The sequence below is a fragment of the Ambystoma mexicanum genome, chromosome 11, assembly GCF_040938575.1.
Source record: "Ambystoma mexicanum isolate Mex_15411 chromosome 11, UKY_AmexF1_1, whole genome shotgun sequence".
Classification (NCBI taxonomy): Eukaryota; Metazoa; Chordata; class Amphibia; order Caudata; family Ambystomatidae; genus Ambystoma; species Ambystoma mexicanum.
In genome coordinates, this window is record NC_090934.1 from 34,909,282 (window position 1) to 34,933,028 (window position 23,747).

General features: G+C 44.3%; 1 protein-coding gene across 1 annotated transcript in view; it reads right to left on the bottom strand.

Moving 5' to 3' along the window:
* Window positions 1–23,747, bottom strand: part of LCK (LCK proto-oncogene, Src family tyrosine kinase) — a 544,660-nt gene that overhangs the window by 16,489 nt on the left and 504,424 nt on the right. The window contains exon 12 of the mRNA XM_069622474.1: window positions 2,461–2,592. Coding sequence (XP_069478575.1) covers window positions 2,461–2,592 — 132 coding nt within the window. The remainder of the gene's footprint in view (window positions 1–2,460; window positions 2,593–23,747) is intronic.

Genomic DNA, 23,747 nt, shown 5'->3' on the forward strand with positions numbered 1-23,747 from the left:
CCAGGAATCTAATCTGCACCTGAGTCCCATGGCCCCAGTACCCGGGTATAAGAATGGGATGGGCTGCCTACCCATACCCTGCTCCCACGCGCCGCCTTACCCTCTACCCCAGGCATGGAATCTGCACCTGAGTCCCATGGCCCCAGTACCCGGGTATAAGAATGGGATGGGCTGCCTATCCATACCCTGCTCCCACGCGCCGCCTTACCCTCTATCCCAGGCATCTAATCTGCACCTGAGTCCCATGGCCCCAGTACCCGGGTATAAGAATGGGATGGGCTGCCTATCCATACCCTGCTCCCACGCACCGCCTTACCCTCTACCCCAGGCATGGAATCTGCACCTGAGTCCCGTGGCCCCAGTACCCGGTTCTAAGCACAGGATGGGCTGCCTATCCATACCCTGCTCCCACGCGCCGCCTTACCCTCTACACCAGGCATGGAATCTTTACCTGAGTCCCATGGCCCCAGTACCCGGTTATAAGCACAGGATGGGCTGCCTATCCATACCCTGCTCCCACGCGCCGCCTTACCCTCTACCCCAGGCATGGAATCTGCACCTGAGTCCCATGGCCCCAGTACCCGGGTATAAGAATGGGATGGGCTGCCTATCCATACCCTGCTCCCACGCGCCGCCTTACCCTCTACCCCAGGCATGGAATCTTTACCTGAGTCCCATGGCCCCAGTACCCGGTTATAAGCACAGGATGGGCTGCCTACCCATACCCTGCTCCCACGCGCCGCCTTACCCTCTACCCCAGGCATCTAATCTGCACCTGAGTCCCATGGCCCCAGTACCCGGGTATAAGAATGGGATGGGCTGCCTACCCAAACCCTTGTCCTCTTTGCTCCCACATGCCTCCATACCGTCTATCTTCACCCAGGCTGTGTGGTGTCAGTACCTGGGTATAGGCTGTTTTACTCACACCCCATCCTCGCCATGATACTATTTGGCTTGGGCTCACTACGCTACCCTTCTTTCCTTATCCCTCACATGCCTCCATGCCCTCTGCATACAAGCCTGGTAACACTGCCCGGACCATGGTGCCCCAGTACCTGGGTATAGGCTGTTTACTCACACCCCATCCTCGCCATGATACTATTTGGCTTGGGCTCACTACCCTACCCTTCTCTCCTTATCCCTCACATGCCTCTATGCCCTCTGCACACAAGCCTGGTAACACTACCCGGACCATGGTGCACGAGTACCTGGGTATAGGCTATTTACTCACACCCCATCCTCGCCATGATACTATTTGGCTTGGGCTCACTACCCTACCCTTCTCTCCTTATCCCTCACATGCCTCTATGCCCTCTGCACACAAGCCTGGTAACACTACCCGGACCATGGTGCACGAGTACCTGGGTATAGGCTATTTACTCACACTCCATCCTCGCCATGATACTATTGGGCTTGGGCTCACTACCCAACCCTACTCTCCTTATCCCTCACATGCCTCCATGCCATCTGCACACAAGCCTGGTAACACTGCCCAGACCATGGTGCCCCAGTACCTGGGTATAGGCTGTTTACTCACACCCCATCCTCGCCATGATACTATTTGGCTTGGGCGACTACCCTACCCTTCTTTCCTTATCCCTCACATGCCTCCATGCCCTCTGCACACAAGCCTGGTAACACTGCCCGGACCATGGTTCCCCAGTCCCTGGGTATAGGCTGTTTACTCACACCCCATCCTCGCCATGATACTATTTGGCTTGAGCTCACTACCCTACCCTTCTTTCCTTATCCCTCACATGCCTCCATGCCCTCTGCACACAAGCCTGGTAACACTGCCCAGACCATGGTGCCCCAGTCCCTGGGTATAGGCTGTTTACTCACACCCCATCCTCGCCATGATACTATTTGGCTTGAGCTCACTACCCTACCCTTCTCTCCTTATCCCTCACATGCCTCCATGCCCTCTGCACACAAGCCTGGAAACACTACCCCGACTATGGTTCCCCAGTACCTGGGTATAGGCTGATACCACTGTTCTTAGTGAATTATGGGTTCGGGAAAGTAACTCGTGCTCAGACACCAATAATTATACTAGTGTCAAAATGTTATGACTGTAATGAATCAGATAATATAGAATTCAAGGTTTATTCCTCAAATATGAACAGCCGACACGTGTTTCGACCACCAGGTTGTTTTCAAGGCCCACAGATTAGTCAGTAATTCCTGTTTTCTGGTAGGATTGAGCGATGGCTGAACCACGCAAACCTTAGCGCCGTGACTCGGGAATTATTACAGCTAGTCACATTAGAATTTCCATCATCTGAATTCTAATATAATCCCATGCCGGGTGCAGAAGGCGCATAGATGACCCACGTATGACGTCAATAATTAATACCTCTGAATTGTGCCGACATCATAGCAAGGCGTAGATGCCTCAGAAGGGAGCAGGCGAAGGACACTGTTTGCCGGGCATTAGCCTTTTGAATACCTCTTACGTACCTGGGTATGGGATGCGGCCATAGGTCACAATCTCGGTCAGGAGGATGCCGAAAGACCACACGTCAGACTTGATGGTGAAAATTCCGTAGTTAATGGCCTCCGGAGCCGTCCACTTGATGGGGAATTTAGCTCCTGAAATGGGAATAAACCCGAGTCATTGAGAGTCACAAGAGCTGACAATGAGCGGTCAAGGGGGAGGAAGAGGGAGCAGGTTACTGTAAAGAAGAGACGAGTGCAGAGAAAGACAGGGAGTGAGGGGAGAGCATGATACCAGAGAAGGAGCGGTCAAGGGAGGGAAAGAGGGAGAGTGAGGGAGCGTGAGAGGGGGCATGTTACCAGAGAAGGAGAGACCAAGGAAGGGAAAGAGGGAGAGGGAGGGAGTGTGAGAGGGGGCATGTTACCAGAGAAGGAGAGACCAAGGAAGGGAAAGAGGGAGAGGGAGGGAGCGTGAGAGGGGGCATGTTACCAGAGAAGGAGAGACCAAGGAAGGGAAAGAGGGAGAGGGAGGGAGCGTGAGAGGGGGCATGTTACCAGAGAAGGAGAGACCAAGGAAGGGAAAGAGGGAGAGGGAGGGAGTGTGAGAGGGGGCATGTTACCAGAGAAGGAGAGACCAAGGAAGGGGAAGAGGGAGAGGGAGGGAGCGTGAGAGGGGGCATGTTACCAGAGAAGGAGAGACCAAGGAAGGGAAAGAGGGAGAGGGAGGGAGCGTGAGAGGGGGCATGTTACCAGAGAAGGAGAGACCAAGGGGGGCATGCTACCAGAGAAGGAGAGACCAAGGAAGGGAAAGAGGGAGAGGGAGGGAGCGTGAGAGGGGGCATGTTACCAGAGAAGGAGAGACCAAGGGGGGCATGCTACCAGAGAAGGAGAGACCAAGGAAGGGAAAGAGGGAGAGGGAGGGAGCGTGAGAGGGGGCATGTTACCAGAGAAGGAGAGACCAAGGAAGGGAAAGAGGGAGAGGGAGGGAGCGTGAGAGGGGGCATGTTACCAGAGAAGGAGAGACCAAGGGGGGCATGCTACCAGAGAAGGAGAGACCAAGGAAGGGAAAGAGGGAGAGGGAGGGAGTGTGAGAGGGGGCATGTTACCAGAGAAGGAGAGACCAAGGAAGGGAAAGAGGGAGAGTGAGAGAGCGTGAGAGGGGGCATGCTACCAGAGAAGGAGAGACCAAGGAAGGGAAAGAGGGAGAGTGAGAGAGTGTGAGAGGGGGCATGCTACCAGAGAAGGAGAGACCAAGGAAGGGAAAGAGGGAGAGTGAGAGAGCGTGAGAGGGGGCATGCTACCAGAGAAGGAGAGACCAAGGAAGGGAAAGAGGGAGAGTGAGAGAGTGTGAGAGGGGGCATGCTACCAGAGAAGGAGAGACCAAGGAAGGGAAAGAGGGAGAGTGAGAGAGCGTGAGAGGGGGCATGCTACCAGAGAAGGAGAGACCAAGGAAGGGAAAGAGGGAGAGGGAGGGAGCGTGAGAGGGGGCATGTTACCAGAGAAGGAGAGACCAAGGAAGGGAAAGAGGGAGAGTGAGAGAGCGTGAGAGGGGGCATGCTACCAGAGAAGGAGAGAGTGAGGAAGGGAAAGATTGGGAGGGAGGGAACATGAGAGGGAACATGCTACCAGAGAAGGAGAGACCACGGGAGAGGGAGAGAGAGAGCGCGAGGAGGAAAGCGCGAGAGGGGGCATTTTACCAGAGAAGCATTGGCGGCTGGTGAATTATGTCATTGGAGGGGCGTAAATGTCACCCCAGAATATGCGTGAACGACCGACCATAGCGAGGGATCCGAAACCAAGCAAAAGGTGTTCGGTGGGGTTCCCCCCCTTAGTAAAAAAGCCAGTTTGCTTTGCATTTCGTAGTGTAACACATGACAAAATCCTATAGATGTAAGTCCTTGCACAGGAGCATTTTCCATCTTATTTTCAAGATGCGTTTGCGCACAATACATGGAAGTATAACAAACAGGTTCACGTTGCCTGTGCATTTACATATCAGTGGAGTCTGAACCAATATATGCCAGCATTACCAAATAGGAACACACCCCTCTCTGCTTTATTAGCACCAACTGCAGGGACACAGTAAGAACATTTATCCAGACATGACCCACCAATGTGGGCCAACACGCGTCATTCTGCCTTCACACTTAATGACCCGAAGAAATGACCTACCACAGTAAAGAAACATGTCCAGACTGGACCCATCAGTACAAGAAGAAACACCCAATGGGCTTTCTTCCCCTTTGTTGCCTAGTAACACAATGCCATGCCCCTTTGTTGCCTAGTAACACAATGCCATGCCTCTGTCTTTCAACTTGGAGCCTCCAGTTTAGACAAATACCTCAACAAGAGGAAAAAGTCTTCCTAGCTTCTGTCCCACTCTGCCCCCTCCGTCGTCCCCCAACAAGAAGCGTGCTGCCCATCTAGCCCACACGCATCCATCAATGATCACTCATAGGGCATTCATTCTGTATTCACTCTGCATTCCCACACACTCTGACAAGACCAGCTTCGTGGTACTGTCATCAGGGGGTGGGAGGCCACGCCCGCCCAACACGCGGGCCTGAATGCAGGCAGGTCACCTCCCCACCCCGCCGTACCTGCGGCGATGACGGACACCCGCCAGTGAAGGGGTCAGAGAGAGCCCTGCCGCATCCAGGGGAGGCGCTGCAGCATCCCTGCCAGAGGACGCAAGGAGGGATGCATGCTATCCAGAACACTGGCAGCCTCCAGCAGAGTCTGGCCTCCGCAGAAAGCCACCACCAACACACCAGGCAGATGACACAGACAACACTAACATCTTTATTAAGTATCAGGATGGTGTAATGCCTACCTTGCCCTATAACTATGGCGGGGAATGTCCTACCCAAAGAACTCAAATGACTGTCTGTGTCAAAACCGATGCTTGCCCTCACATCCAGAAATAAACATGGGCGTGGGGTTCTTCTTAATCAACAAAATAGTGTTCAAAGTAAAGTCTGGGCTCAAGGTTCTTCTTGGGCTCCCTATACCAAGTTTTAGCACAGTTCCAATAGTTGCTTGCCTCGTTGAAGTTCTGCCAGTTCTTGAGGTACCCCTATCCAAGTTCAATATAGCACAGTTCACATGAAAAAGAAGGTCTTGGGGCTGCCTTCCCCAAGACAGCGTTTCTCAGTTCCTTCAATTCTTAGGGTTCCCTGCCCAAAGATTTCACTGTAGCGCTTATACCAATGTCAAATGTTCAACACAAGAGATCAGTGGGTGCACCTGACCCACTCTCAGGCTGCACTTTGCGATGTCTGTGATCTTCACAGTGGGGCACTCCCTGGTCTAGGCGCAGTTCTTAGACCACACAGTCACCCATTACTGTTTGGCTCCTTCATAGGCTCTTTTGCTTTGGATTCCTAACTTCTCACATTTATGTTCTGCTTCTCAGTGCAACACATTTCTGTCTCCTTCTTGTTCTTCCTCCATGGACTTTCAGGGCTTTCTGACTTTGGTTATTTTCAACCTCAGGGGTTTGTTACTTTTTTCATCTGCTCTCTCTTTGCTCGTAGTGCTTCTTACATACAGGGCCTCATTACACGGTAGGCGGTAAGGGTTTACCGGTACTGGTATTTTACCGGTACCGGTAAATCCTTACCGCCTTACTACGAGGTCCCTTAGCGGGTTGGAGAATTTAACGCCTGCTTTTTGCAGGCGTTAAAAACCAACCCGCAAAGGGACCAGTGCAGCTAATTTGCGGTACCGTAATTAGCACCTTCCCCATTCCCATAGAGTCCTATGGGGCAAAAATGGGAATGGGGAAGGGCAATGGTGGAAGGGGGAATTACCGCCCCGCCAACCTTGGAATGGGGCGGTAATTCCCCTTTCCACCAAGGCGGTGCCGGTATTTTACCAATAGCGCCATGGTTCACCACCTACCGTGTAATGAGGCCCACAGTCTGACATTCACTATGCCTGCTTAACTTTAAATTTGTATTCAGTAGTCAGTATTTTTTGGTTTTCTTCAAACAGCACTTTTCATTCAGTTTGGTATCCGATATAATGTAGTTTCATTCAAGCTGCAATTCTCATTCAGTTCGGTATACAAAATAGTTCCTCTTTACTTAGATTTGTGGATCGTTACTTGCCTGTTGTCCCTGACAGATACCGGCTCTTCGCGTCTCCACTGCAGCAGTTCTCACTGCTCCCGCTTGTCTTCTCTGCAGCCGGGAAGCAGACCGTATCTGCTCCGCTTACTTGATGGGCACTTCTCTGCACACGTCAGCGTTCTAAAAGGACGCAGTATGTGTCCCTCCTGCTCCACAGCTGTTTGCCAGCTCACACTGCCTGTTTTCAAAGGCTCCCTGTCCTGCAACCACCATGCAACTCGCTGACTCCAGGTCCTGTAGGTCCTCCAAGATCATTGACAGCATTCAGACCTCCTGGTCTCATTCCACCACGGCGGCCCTCCTCTTGCTGGTGTGGGTCTCCTCCCTCTATACACCTGAGCCTTATTAAGGGGCCCCATGTGTGAGTCGTTGGCTTGTGTTGCCTGACCATAATGAACCCAATCAATGGGACATGCCTGACCTTCAGTATTGGAAGCCTTCCTACCCCTCTTCTTCGTCTCAGTACTGGAGTGGTGTTTGTAATAGGAAATGTGCATTACTCCTAGTTGCTCTCTCTGGGTGAGGACAGGAGGCAGTGGAAGATGTCAGAGAAACCAGTGCAGGCGAGAGCGATTGGAGTGCAGAGACTATTGTTAAGTAGGGGTCTGTGGAGTGTTTGTGTGAGAAAGGGAGAGTGTGAGTATTAGAGGTAGAGTAGGAGTAGTGGCAAACTGTAGTAGAAGTGCTAGAGGTGGTGGTAGTAACTGGAAGCAAGTAAAGTAGGCAGTGGGAGTATCGAGTGAAGGAGAAAGGTGGTAGTGGGTAATAGAGGGTTGTGCAGGACACCATATCCCCAGGTGCCTGACCAGGGGCTAGCGAGAGAGGTGAGCAGGGCACGATATCCCTGGCAGTCCGGAGAGAAGAAGAAAGTGGTAGTTGAGAGTTTGTGGTAGTAGCATAATAAGAACAGTAGTGGAGGTAGAGCGGGAAGAGCGACAGTGAGTTGGAGAGAAGAGTAGATATTGGTGTAGACTAATATAGAAGTTATAACTAAAAGAACAGTAAAAGGCGGGGAAAGTAGATTGAGAGGAAGGAGGGAAAGGAATGAACAGAGGTAGAAGGCGAGTTGGAGATATGAGCGGTAGCAGGAATAGGAGTGGGAAAGAAAGTAAGATCGATGGGTGGAGGTGGAAAGGCGGAGTGAGAGATTAGAGGGGCAGTAACGTGGTGGGAGAAGACCAGCTTAAGAGATCAGTATAGCGAAGGTTCGGGTATGAGAGGGTGCAAATGGTTTGAGCATGACGCTTGGCGAAAGAAGGCACTGTTCCCTATTCCCTGAGTAATAACCGATGACAGGAGCGGGAAAGTCAGAAGATCCCTAGGGAGTCAGGTAGCCATCGTCTTGGGGCACACAACTAAAGTGTAGAGAAAAGAAAGACAGCTAGAGGTTACCGATCTGAGAGTTACTACCATTCCGATAGGGGCGCCTTGTTTAGGGAGGTAGGGACAAGGCCGGGGCAGACAAGAGAGAGAGGGCCGACCCTAGGGCCAAATATCACCATCCCAATTAGGCCCCAAAGAACATTGAAAATCAGCCATTCTGACCATCAAAAGTCTTTAATAAACACCCTTGAATTTTACTCTAGGAGCCAGTGCGGTTCTTTGTGACGGGCAACCCTGTCACAATACTCATCAGCAGAGTCTCGGGAGGATAGCTCAGCGGCAACGTGCTTGCTTTGGAAGCAAGACAACACGGAGCCACATAGGTTCACTCTCCGGGTCCACGCTTAGAAACCTCTGGGTATTAAGCTCATTATAAATAACCTATCATATCATATCATAATGTATACAGCATTCATTCTTCATTCACTCTCACATTCACACACATGCATCAGCATTCATCATTTACACAGCATTCATCCTTCATTCACTCTCACATTCACACACATGTATCAGCATTCATCATTTACACAGCATTCACTCTTCATTCACTCTCACATTCACACACACATGCATCAGCATTCATCATTTACACAGCATTCACTCTTCATTCACTCTCACATTCACACACATGCATCAGCATTCATCATTTACACAGCATTCACTCTTCATTCACTCTCACATTCACACACACATGCATCAGCATCCATCATTTACACAGCATTCATTCTTCATTCACTCTCACATTCACACACACATGCATCAGCATTCATCATTTACACAGCACTCACTCTTCATTCACTCTCACATTCACACACATGCATCAGCATTCATCATTTACACAGCAGTCATTCTTCATTCACTCTCACATTCACACACACATGCATCAGCATTCATCATTTACACAACATTCATTCTTCATTCACTCTCACATTCACACACACACATGCATCAGCATTCATCATTTACACAGCATTCACTCTTCATTCACTCTCACATTCACACACACATGCATCAGCATTCATCATTTACACAGCATTCATCCTTCATTCACTCTCACATTCACACACACATGCATCAGCATTCATCATTTACACACCATTCATTCTTCATTCACTCTCACATTCACACACACATGCATCAGCATTCATCATTTACACAACATTCATTCTTCATTCACTCTCACATTCACACACACATGCATCAGCATTCATCATTTACACAGCATTCATTCTTCATTCACTCTCACATTCACACACACATGCATCAGCATTCATCATTTACACAGCATTCATTCTTCATTCACTCTCACATTCACACACACATGCATCAGCATTCATCATTTACACAGCATTCACTCTTCATTCACTCTCACATTCACACACACATGCATCAGCATTCATCATTTACACAGCATTCATTCTTCATTCACTCTCACATTCACACACATGCATCAGCATTCATCATTTACACAGCATTCATTCTTCATTCACTCTCACATTCACACACACATGCATCAGCATTCATCATTTACACAGCATTCATTCTTCATTCACTCTCACATTCACACACACATGCATCAGCATTCATCATTTACACAGCATTCATTCTTCATTCACTCTCACATGCACACACACACACGCATCAGCTTTCATCATTTACACAGCATTCATTCTTCATTCACTCTCACATTCACACACGCATCAGCATTCATCATTTACACAGCATTCATTCTTCATTTACTCTCACATTCACACACACATGCATCAGCATTCATCATTTACACAGCATTCACTCTTCATTCACTCTCACATTCACACACACATGCATCAGCATTCATCATTTACACAGCATTCACTCTTCATTCACTGTCACATTCAAACACACATGCTTTAGCATTCATCATTTACACAGCATTCATTCTTCATTCACTCTCACATTCACACACACATGCATCAGCATTCATCATTTACACAGCATTCATTCTTCATTCACTCTCACATTCTCACACATGCATCAGCATTCATCATTTACACAGCATTCATTCTTCATTCACTCTCACATTCACAAACACATGCATCAGCATTCATCATTTACACAGCATTCATTCTTCATTCACTCTCACATTCACACACGCATGCATCAGCATTCATCATTTACACAGCATTCATTCTTCATTCACTCTCACATTCACACAGGCATGCATCAGCATTCATCATTTACACAGCATTCATTCTTCATTCACTCTCACATTCACACACACATGCATCAGCATTCATCATTTACACAGCATTCATTCTTCATTCACTCTCACATTCACACACATGCATCAGCATTCATCATTTACACAGCATTCATTCTTCATTCACTCTCACATTCACACACACATGCATCAGCATTCATTATTTACACAGCATTCATTCTTCATTCACTCTCACATTCACACACACATGCATCAGCATTCATCATTTACACACCATTCATTCTTCATTCACTCTCCATTCAAACACATGCATCAGCATTCATCATTTACACAGCATTCACTCTTCATTCACTCTCACATTCAAACACACATGCATTAGCATTCATCATTTACACAGCATTCATTCTTCATTCACTCTCCATTCAAACACACATGCATCAGCATTCATCATTTACACAGCATTCATTCTTCATTCACTCTCACATTCACACACATGCATCAGCATTCATCATTTACACAGCATACATTCTTCATTCACTCTCACATTCACACACACACATGCATCAGCATTCATCATTTACACAGCATTCATTCTTCATTCACTCTCACATTCACACACACATGCATCAGCATTCATCATTTACACGGCATTCATTCTTCATTCACTCTCACATTCACACACACACATGCATCAGCATTCATCATTTACACAGCATTCATTCTTCATTCACTCTCACATTCACACACACATGCATCAGCATTCATCATTTACACAGCATTCATTCTTCATTCACTCTCACATTCACACACACATGCATCAACATTCATCATTTACAAAGCATTCATTCTTCATTCACTCTCACATTCACACACACATGCATCAGCATTCATCATTTACACAGCATTCATTCTTCATTCACTCTCACATTCACACACACACATGCATCAGCATTCATCATTTACACAGCATTCATTCTTCATTCACACTCACATTCACACGCACACATGCATCAGCATTCATCATTTACAAAGCATTCATTCTTCATTCAATCTCCATTCAAACACATGCATCAGCATTTATCATTTACACAGCATTCATTCTTCATTCACTCTCACATTCACACACACATGCATCAGCATTTATTATTTACACAGCATTCATTCTTCATTCACTCTCACATTGACACACACATGCATCAGCATTCATCATTTACACAGCATTCATCCTTCATTCACTCTCACATTCACACACACATGCATCAGCATTCATCATTTACACAGCATTCATTCTTCATTCACTCTCACATTCACACACATGCATCAGCATTCATCATTTACACAGCATTCATTCTTCATTCACTCTCACATTCACACACACATGCATCAGCATTCATCATTTACACAGCATTCATTCTTCATTCACTCTCACATTCACACACACATGCATCAGCATTCATCATTTACACAGCATTCATTCTTCATTCACTCTAACATGCACACACACACGCATCAGCTTTCATCATTTACACAGCATTCATTCTTCATTCACTCTCACATTCACACACGCATCAGCATTCATCATTTACACAGCATTCATTCTTCATTTACTCTCACATTCACACACACATGCATCAGCATTCATCATTTACACAGCATTCACTCTTCATTCACTCTCACATTCACACACGCATGCATCAGCATTCATCATTTACACAGCATTCACTCTTCATTCACTCTCACATTCAAACACACATGCATTAGCATTCATCATTTACACAGCATTCATTCTTCATTCACTCTCACATTCACACACACATGCATCAGCATTCATCATTTACACAGCATTCATTCTTCATTCACTCTCACATTCTCACACATGCATCAGCATTCATCATTTACACAGCATTCATTCTTCATTCACTCTCACATTCACAAACACATGCATCAGCATTCATCATTTACACAGCATTCATTCTTCATTCACTCTCACATTCACACACGCATGCATCAGCATTCATCATTTACACAGCATTCATTCTTCATTCACTCTCACATTCACACAGGCATGCATCAGCATTCATCATTTACACAGCATTAATTCTTCATTCACTCTCACATTCACACACACATGCATCAGCATTCATCATTTACACAGCATTCATTCTTCATTCACTCTCACATTCACACACACACATGCATCAGCATTCATCATTTACACAGCATTCATTCTTCATTCACTCTCACATTCACACACACATGCATCAGCATTCATTATTTACACAGCATTCATTCTTCATTCACTCTCACATTCACACACACATGCATCAGCATTCATCATTTACACAGCATTCATTCTTCATTCACTCTCCATTCAAACACATGCATCAGCATTCATCATTTACACAGCATTCACTCTTCATTCACTCTCACATTCAAACACACATGCATTAGCATTCATCATTTACACAGCATTCATTCTTCATTCACTCTCCATTCAAACACACATGCATCAGCATTCATCATTTACACAGCATTCATTCTTCATTCACTCTCACATTCACACACATGCATCAGCATTCATCATTTACACAGCATACATTCTTCATTCACTCTCACATTCACACACACACATGCATCAGCATTCATCATTTACACAGCATTCATTCTTCATTCACTCTCACATTCACACACACATGCATCAGCATTCATCATTTACACAGCATTCATTCTTCATTCACTCTCACATTCACACACACACATGCATCAGCATTCATCATTTACACAGCATTCATTCTTCATTCACTCTCACATTCAAACACACATGCATCAGCATTCATCATTTACACAGCATTCATTCTTCATTCACTCTCACATTCACACACACATGCATCAACATTCATCATTTACAAAGCATTCATTCTTCATTCACTCTCACATTCACACACACATGCATCAGCATTCATCATTTACACAGCATTCATTCTTCATTCACTCTCACATTCACACACACACATGCATCAGCATTCATCATTTACACAGCATTCATTCTTCATTCACACTCACATTCACACGCACACATGCATCAGCATTCATCATTTACAAAGCATTCATTCTTCATTCAATCTCCATTCAAACACATGCATCAGCATTTATCATTTACACAGCATTCATTCTTCATTCACTCTCACATTCACACACACATGCATCAGCATTTATTATTTACACAGCATTCATTCATCATTCACTCTCACATTCACACACACATGCATCAGCATTCATCATTTACACAGCATTCATTCTTCATTCACTGTCACATTCACACACACATGCATCAGCATTCATCATTTACACAGCATTCATTCTTCATTCACTCTCACATTCACACACACATGCATCAGCATTCATTATTTACACAGCATTCATTCTTCATTCACTCTCACATTCACACACACATGCATCAGCATTCATCATTTACAAAGCATTCATTCTTCATTCAATCTCCATTCAAACACATGCATCAGCATTTATCATTTACACAGCATTCATTCTTCATTCACTGTCACATTCACACACACGCGCATCAGCATTCATTATTTACACAGCATTCATTCTTCATTCACTCTCACATTCACACACACATGCATCAGCATTCATCATTTACAAAGCATTCATTCTTCATTCAATCTCCATTCAAACACATGCATCAGCATTTATCATTTACACAGCATTCATTCTTCATTCACTGTCACATTCACACACACATGCATCAGCATTCATTATTTACACAGCATTCATTCTTCATTCACTCTCACATTCACACACACATGCATCAGCATTCATCATTTACAAAGCATTCATTCTTCATTCAATCTCCATTCAAACACATGCATCAGCATTTATCATTTACACAGCATTCATTCTTCATTCACTGTCACATTCACACACACATGCATCAGCATTCATTATTTACACAGCATTCATTCTTCATTCACTCTCACATTCACACACACATGCATCAGCATTCATCATTTACAAAGCATTCATTCTTCATTCAATCTCCATTCAAACACATGCATCAGCATTTATCATTTACACAGCATTCATTCTTCATTCACTGTCACATTCACACACACATGCATCAGCATTCATTATTTACACAGCATTCATTCTTCATTCACTCTCACATTCACACACACATGCATCAGCATTCATCATTTACACAGCATTCATTCTTCATTCACTCTCACATTCACACACACATGCATCAGCATTCATCATTTATACAGCATTCATTCTTCATTCACTCTCACATTCACACACGCATGCATCAGCATTCATCATTTACACAGCATTCATTCTTCATTCACTCTCACATTCACACACGCATCAGCTTTCATCATTTACACAGCATTCATTCTTCATTCACTCTCACATTCACACACGCATCAGCATTCATCATTTACACAGCATTCATTCTTCATTCACTCTCACATTCACACACGCATGCATCAGCATTCATCATTTACACAGCATTCATTCTTCATTCACTCTCACATTCACACACGCATGCATCAGCATTCATCATTTACACAGCATTCATTCTTCATTCACTCTCACATTCACACACACATGCATCAGCATTCATCATTTACACAGCATTCATTCTTCATTCACTCTCAAATTCACACACACATATGCATCAGCATTCATCATTTACACAGCATTCACTCTTCATTCACTCTCACATTCACACACACATGCATCAGCATTCATCATTTACACAGCATTCATTCTTCATTCACTCTCACATTCACACACGCATCAGCTTTCATCATTTACACAGCATTCATTCTTCATTCACTCTCACATTCACACACGCATCAGCTTTCATCATTTACACAGCATTCATTCTTCATTCACTCTCACATTCACACACGCATCAGCATTCATCATGTACACGGCATTCATTCCTCATTCACTCTCACATTCACACACACATGCATCAGCATTCATCATTTACACAGCATTCATTCTTCATTCACTCTCACATTCACACACACATGCATTAGCATTCATCATTTACACAGCATTCATTCTTCATTCACTCTCACATTCACACACGCATCAGCTTTTATCATTTATACAGCATTCATTCTTCATTCACTCTCACATTCACACACACATGCATCAGCATTCATCATTTACAAAGCATTCATTCTTCATTCACTCTCACATTCACACACACATGCATCAGCATTCATCATTTACACAGCATTCATTCTTCATTCACTCTCACATTCACACACACATGTGTATCAGCATTCATCATTTACACAGCATTCATTCTTCATTTACTCTCACATGCTTCAGCATTCATCATTTACACAGCATTCATTCTTCATTCACTCTCACATTCACACACGCATCAGCATTCATCATTTACACAGCATTCATTCTTCATTCACTCTCACATTCACACACGCATCAGCATTCATCATTTACACAGCATTCATTCTTCATTCACTCTCACATTCACACACATATGCATCAGCATTCATCATTTATACAGCATTCATTCTTCATTCACTCTCACATTCACACACGCATGCATCAGCATTCATCATTTACACAGCATTCATTCTTCATTCACTCTCACATTCACACACGCATCAGCTTTCATCATTTACACAGCATTCATTCTTCATTCACTCTCACATTCACACACGCATCAGCATTCATCATTTACACAGCATTCATTCTTCATTCACTCTCACATTCACACACGCATCAGCATTCATCATTTACACAGCATTCATTCTTCATTCACTCTCACATTCACACACACATGCATCAGCATTCATCATTTACACAGCATTCATTCTTCATTCACTCTCACATTCACACACACATGCATCAGCATTCATCATTTATACAGCATTCATTCTTCATTCACTCTCACATTCACACACGCATGCATCAGCATTCATCATTTACACAGCATTCATTCTTCATTCACTCTCACATTCACACACGCATCAGCTTTCATCATTTACACAGCATTCATTCTTCATTCACTCTCACATTCACACACGCATCAGCATTCATCATTTACACAGCATTCATTCTTCATTCACTCTCACATTCACACACACATGCATCAGCATTCATCATTTACACAGCATTCATTCTTCATTCACTCTCACATTCACACACGCATGCATCAGCATTCATCATTTACACAGCATTCATTCTTCATTCACTCTCACATTCACACACACATGCATCAGCATTCATCATTTACACAGCATTCATTCTTCATTCACTCTCAAATTCACACACACATATGCATCAGCATTCTTCATTTACACAGCATTCACTCTTCATTCACTCTCACATTCACACACACATGCATCAGCATTCATCATTTACACAGCATTCATTCTTCATTCACTCTCACATTCACACACGCATCAGCTTTCATCATTTACACAGCATTCATTCTTCATTCACTCTCACATTCACACACGCATCAGCTTTCATCATTTACACAGCATTCATTCTTCATTCACTCTCACATTCACACACGCATCAGCATTCATCATGTACACGGCATTCATTCCTCATTCACTCTCACATTCACACACACATGCATCAGCATTCATCATTTACACAGCATTCATTCTTCATTCACTCTCACATTCACACACACATGCATTAGCATTCATCATTTACACAGCATTCATTCTTCATTCACTCTCACATTCACACACGCATCAGCTTTTATCATTTATACAGCATTCATTCTTCATTCACTCTCACATTCACACACACATGCATCAGCATTCATCATTTACAAAGCATTCATTCTTCATTCACTCTCACATTCACACACACATGCATCAGCATTCATCATTTGTACAGCATTCATTCTTCATTCACTCTCACATTCACACACGCATGCATCAGCATTCATCATTTACACAGCATTCATTCTTCATTCACTCTCACATTCACACACGCATCAGCTTTCATCATTTACACAGCATTCATTCTTCATTCACTCTCACATTCACACACGCATCAGCATTCATCATTTACACAGCATTCATTCTTCATTCACTCTCACATTCACACACACATGCATCAGCATTCATCATTTACACAGCATTCATTCTTCATTCACTCTCACATTCACACACGCATGCATCAGCATTCATCATTTACACAGCATTCATTCTTCATTCACTCTCACATTCACACACACATGCATCAGCATTCATCATTTACACAGCATTCATTCTTCATTCACTCTCAAATTCACACACACATATGCATCAGCATTCTTCATTTACACAGCATTCACTCTTCATTCACTCTCACATTCACACACACATGCATCAGCATTCATCATTTACACAGCATTCATTCTTCATTCACTCTCACATTCACACACGCATCAGCTTTCATCATTTACACAGCATTCATTCTTCATTCACTCTCACATTCACACACGCATCAGCTTTCATCATTTACACAGCATTCATTCTTCATTCACTCTCACATTCACACACGCATCAGCATTCATCATGTACACGGCATTCATTCCTCATTCACTCTCACATTCACACACACATGCATCAGCATTCATCATTTACACAGCATTCATTCTTCATTCACTCTCACATTCACACACACATGCATTAGCATTCATCATTTACACAGCATTCATTCTTCATTCACTCTCACATTCACACACGCATCAGCTTTTATCATTTATACAGCATTCATTCTTCATTCACTCTCACATTCACACACACATGCATCAGCATTCATCATTTACAAAGCATTCATTCTTCATTCACTCTCACATTCACACACACATGCATCAGCATTCATCATTTACACAGCATTCATTCTTCATTCACTCTCACATTCACACACACATGCATCAGCATTCATCATTTACACAGCATTCATTCTTCATTCACTCTCACATTCACACACGCATCAGCTTTCATCATTTACACAGCATTCATTCTTCATTCACTCTCACATTCACACACATCAGCTTTCATCATTTATACAGCATTCGTTCTTCAGTCTCTCTCCGCCCGGGAGGGGTGCAGGGCCGCTAAATGCTGGTCAATGAATCAGGAGTCTGGGAACAGGTAAGTGTGTGCCTCAGGCTACTGAAAGCACACGAAGCATGGTTCATTCTCTGGGCGTGGCTTATATAGGCAGCCACGCCCAGAGACTAGAGCGTGCAGCACAAAACTGGACTGGCACCAAAGAACCCATGTTTGTGGAAACAGGAAGTGCCATTATAACTTATGGGCACTGGGATTCCTATGGGGAGAAATGATGGATGTTTTGTTCCTGGCTTGCCAGGCCTTCACCCACAACGTTCCTGCTTGCCCTTCTCTTCTACCACTGTGAATTATAAACGGAAGTAACCTTGATGTGTGATTCGGGTCTGCACCCATGACACTAGGTTCCTGGAAAAACTATATCCCCTGAAGGGAGAGGAAAAGACGATGCCACAGACGGTCTAGGTAAATGATATCTTACCTAGCCTAGTGGGGAGGCCATCAATGGCACCAGAGGAAGCCATCAAGGACCCCACAGAGAAAACGTTCGATGGAGCGCTAAGGAAGTTTTATGGCGGGGTGTCCCATCTAGCCCTCAAGGCTGCCAACTACTCGTTGTACCCAGCAGAAACCGCATTGGGGGTGCTGAATGGATCCACAAGGGTGGTTGAGGAAGGAGCTGATCCCCTTCCGATACTACAAGCATTTTTTTTTCATTTGTATAGCGCACAGAAACCTGGAGGCATATAGGCGCTGTTAGTGAACAACCAGTTACAACTGGACCGGAGGCAGTGAACAAGAGTGATCACGTACATAGACAGTTGAGCCTGCGCTAGCAGAGGGCGCTTCTGAACTTCAGCTGTCAGCTGTTTGCTGGGGCTGGGCGCTCGCCCGCCCCACCGATAACCACCCAAAAACATCCTACGGTGTGAGCAGACGGACCAGACTCAAACGGTTCAAACTCAGATACCTGATCCAACTGATTATATACATCGACCAAATCATTGCATCGTTGCTTACTATTTGCTGTGTGGCGACTGTGGGATTTCCTTTGACCCACACGGCACTCCAATGAGGCAACTTGAACTGCAATCGAGTTAAAGCAAGACATTAAATGTGCCTAGCGGACCTCTCTGCAGCAGGCTACGGCAGAACGAGTAACAGAGGGCGTGCCAACACTAATCAGTGTGGGGACTGCAGGACTACATCCTTTGACCCACACAAATCCAAAGTTCATACCTACCAAAGGCGTCCACCCTCTGACCTATCTTACGGGGGAGAAAACGCCTGACATTGAACTGCCGCTCCGTAAAATGTTCTGCCTTTGCTGGGGAGAGCCCAGCTGTGCCCTGTGGTATAGAGCGGTGTGCTAGACGTCTCCACCCTGTGCATACAAGTCTGTTTTGCAGCACTAGCTGACCCAGTTCGATCTAGAGGCCGCCCTCGGATTTTAGAGCAATTCTTGGATCAAGCCTAGTGCCACAACGTCGCTGACGACTTCACCGGGGAAAGAAGGCATGGCAGCAGCACATGTAGAAGCATCGACATTCACACCCATATCATGCCCCTTAACCCGACACAGAGCCATACGTATGAGCGAGCTGCCTGCCGCCGACCAGGTCTGTACTGACGGTCGAAACCTGAAACACAGCAAGTTGGAACAAGCAACCCACTATGCAAAACACCAACCAGAGAGACGAACATTGACAGTTCAACACCCCCAAACCCATTAAGCAAGCCAATGATGTCTCCAGTGGATGAAGCAGACGAGTCCATCCAAAGAAATAACCCTGTGCCCTCTCAGCTGAAGATTCCGCCCGCGACAAAACAAAGGGTCCCGACGAATCAACTGTCTACGAAGCAAAAAACAAACCAGAAACGAGTATCACAACCCATGATTCGAGCCAGCATAAACTCGACATGGAAGACAGTGCGACTTCCCTGTTGTCCAAAAACAAGCTTGCCATCAACCGGAGTCGCACTCTCTCCATCCCTCTGTGTTAACAAGAAGAGACGGCACAACCCATGAAAATGGATATTACAGCTGAACTTCACAATGTAGGGATGCCGAATGGAGCTTCACCTGGAAATAACACCCCCCGCTCCAAACTACAAGAGGAACAGCAGAGAATAGTCTCACCCCATTCCACACAAGAAAAAGAAATTAAAGAATCAACCCAACACAAACACACCAATGACACAAAAAGAAAAAGCAAAACAAGCCAAAGAACAGTGGAAAATCTTTTATGAAAGACGCACAAGATCAGAAGGTCATGATACGATACCTAGACCAACGACTAATAGACGACTAGAACACTTATCATTACATCTAACCGAGATCGAAGCATTGATGAAGCTCCAACACAAGAACAAAATAAATAAACAGGCCATCAAGCCTGTGTCAAAAAAGGAACATGCCAGAATCGACCCGAAATCATGGACATCCAATACAAGATCGAGGAAACAAGAGATCATGACAGAACCTCATAAGGCTCTTTCGAAAGACCAGACATACTGTTCGTGTCAAAAAAGTGATCAAGGCCATCAAGACACTATCCACACAACCATGGTTGATCTACAGAACATGTTGATCGCTATCACTAAACAAACAATGATTCCATATATGAAACTACAAGAAATGAACTTGACAACAGCAAGATAACAAGTTACAATTCTACCCTCCATTTACGCTAAACAAAAGACCCATGAAGTCCTCATGTCTAAATTGCAAGAAAGCATTAACATCAAAGCTGAGAACAGTGCTGCATGGCAACAGAGTTTTGCAGATATCGCCAGGCAAGACAGAGCAGACAAAGTGCAACTTACCGAAGCCCTTATAGCAATGATGAAATTACACAAACAAAAATATTCACCAGAGAAAGCTGACAAAGCAAAAAATACCACCACACAAAATGAAACAGGAACCTTAATAGAGAAACCCTCAACCAAATTTGCTAAAGATCATGGATGCAGGCCACACACAAGCTCTGCAAACTGCATCCCTGAAGCGCTGCTGATCCACTTAACACCTGATACTCCCATCAGATCCTCAAACGAAAACAAGCAAACACAGACGAATGGAAAATGGTAATGAAAGAGCAGCAAAAAACCCTAAACAACCCTACAGCATATTCAAAGCAAACCAACAACCTCATGTACCGAAAGCGAAGATTGAAGGTTTCAAGAAACAAAACAAAAAACAGCAAAAAGGATCCCGAGCATTCCTAAGAAACCTCACACACAACCTAAAGACCACCAAGAACGAAAAACAGTCCCAACCATTGAAGCAAGCTGGTGATGCAAAAAAAAAAAAAGCAAGATATCCAACAAATTCCATCTTCAAATGATGAAAATATTGCTCCCTCAGCAAATCCTGCCGAAGAAGACCAAGGGAATATCGAATCCTTAATGAACCTGTCCACTTACTCCATGGACGAGACACCTGTTCAAGGCAAAACAGAATTAAACGAGTCATCAGTAATAATTTTGGACTGTTATGAGGAATCATTAGTAGAAGCCTCCCACGGTACTGACCTATCATGCATAACTATTTCAGACTCCGACCTAAGCTCCTGCAACCTTTCCCCCCTTCCACGGACACTGGAAACTCAGGGACAGGAAGGACGCCGAGATAGAACAAGATCTGACCAGCAAACACAAGGAAGATCTTGTTCCACCGAATCAGCAGGGGAAACATCTGGAAGCCAAAACGAACCCCTCAGCCTTCCTCAATTCATAGATCCATTTAAAAAGAACAAGTAAAACAGATTCAGGCTTGAAAGAATAACTAAACGAGACACAGACCTCATCTTGAGCAGAACAAACACATTACATCTCTTTCAAGCAATACCGAAATTGAGATCCCTAAATACCAAAGATCTCAAGCTTATCGAATTCATAGATCCAAAAAGCCTGGACAAAATATGAATCGATTGCTCAACACCAGAAATACTCAGAAGAATTGATCTATGTTCGCGTGAGATATACTTTCGCGGATTCGAACTAACAATCGAAGACATGGAAGACAAAAGCCATTCAGACACGCAAATTCCATCTGATTCAGGCAAAACTACAATATACTCGGAGACCAGTAGTGGCGAAAGTCTCCAAGTCTTCAACAATAAGAAAGACCATCCGAAATCGGGACACAAAAACCGATCGTCACCTTTCTCATTATCAATCTGAAACATATCGCTCTCCATTTTGGTGATATATGCGATCTACTACTCCAAAAAGCCGATATCGAGCCTCAGAAATACAATAACCACAAACCAATAACGATCAACAGACCGTGAAAATATCCTCCTGGAATACACAAGGGAATTCTCATCTATTCCAAATGGAATGTACAGATCTAATTAAATCACACTTCTTATGCCTTCAAGAGACATGGCTAGTCGACCCTCCAATATGCGAAGGATACACCGTCTACATGAACCCAGTGATCAGTAAAGTGCAAGGTAGACCCTCAGCAGGTTTACTAACACTGATCAAACTAGACTCACCATTTGAAGTCATAGACGGATACAACATCGAAACTTGGGCGACGATTGACATCCGAGAAAGACCGCAACAAAATGGATCATCGAATCCTCAAAACATATTTAAGCATCATAAATGTATACTGGAACTCGAGAAAATATGAAGACAAGAGAGTGATCGACTCTGTACTATCCATCATAGACTCGACCACTCTGAGCTATGCAAATGTAGAATTCATTATATGTGACGACTTCAACTTCCACCTCACAGCCAAGATGGAAAACTGATTGAAGATCATAGGCTCAAATTTCGAGCACGTAGATGGTCAGCGGAAATGATAGACAGGAACTTAGATCGACTATATGATTTTGATACTGAGGAAGCAATAGCAACACCAACCGGGTCAAGGGGCAAACATCGGTCAATCATCGATTACATCTATTGCTCGAATCAAATAACCAAACAAATCACAGAATCAGTAAACATCTTTGCTCCGCATAGTGACCACTATGTCATGACATATTCTTGGAAGACAACTGGAGTCCTTCCCGCTCGAATAAATCTTCCCTCCATCACCATGAATACTGGAATGAATTGACTCAAGTTATCAAAAGGTGATTTAAAGAGGCTGACGGAAACATACAGAAATACGAAGAAGGACGAACGCAAGAAAACTAACTATGGTTGGTTACTAAAGCAATTCAGGCTCACAAAGGTGCCTAAAACCATTGCAAACAACACCCGAAATACATTTACAACAAAGCCATAGCTGACAAAAAGAAGGAAATTAAAAAAGTAAAGAAAGCGAAACAAGACACTCCGGCTACAAAAATGACCAATATTAAAATGGGCAAACAAAAATACAAAACTGGCTAAAATCTGCCAAAATTACCCAAGAAAACGTGGAATCCATGCTACGAGCACTAAAATCCCAAAACACTCGAGGCACTACTAAAACCTACTGCGCCAATGAAAGATAGGATGATAGTTGATGTACCGGAGTCGGCTTGGGTCAAGCACTTTGAA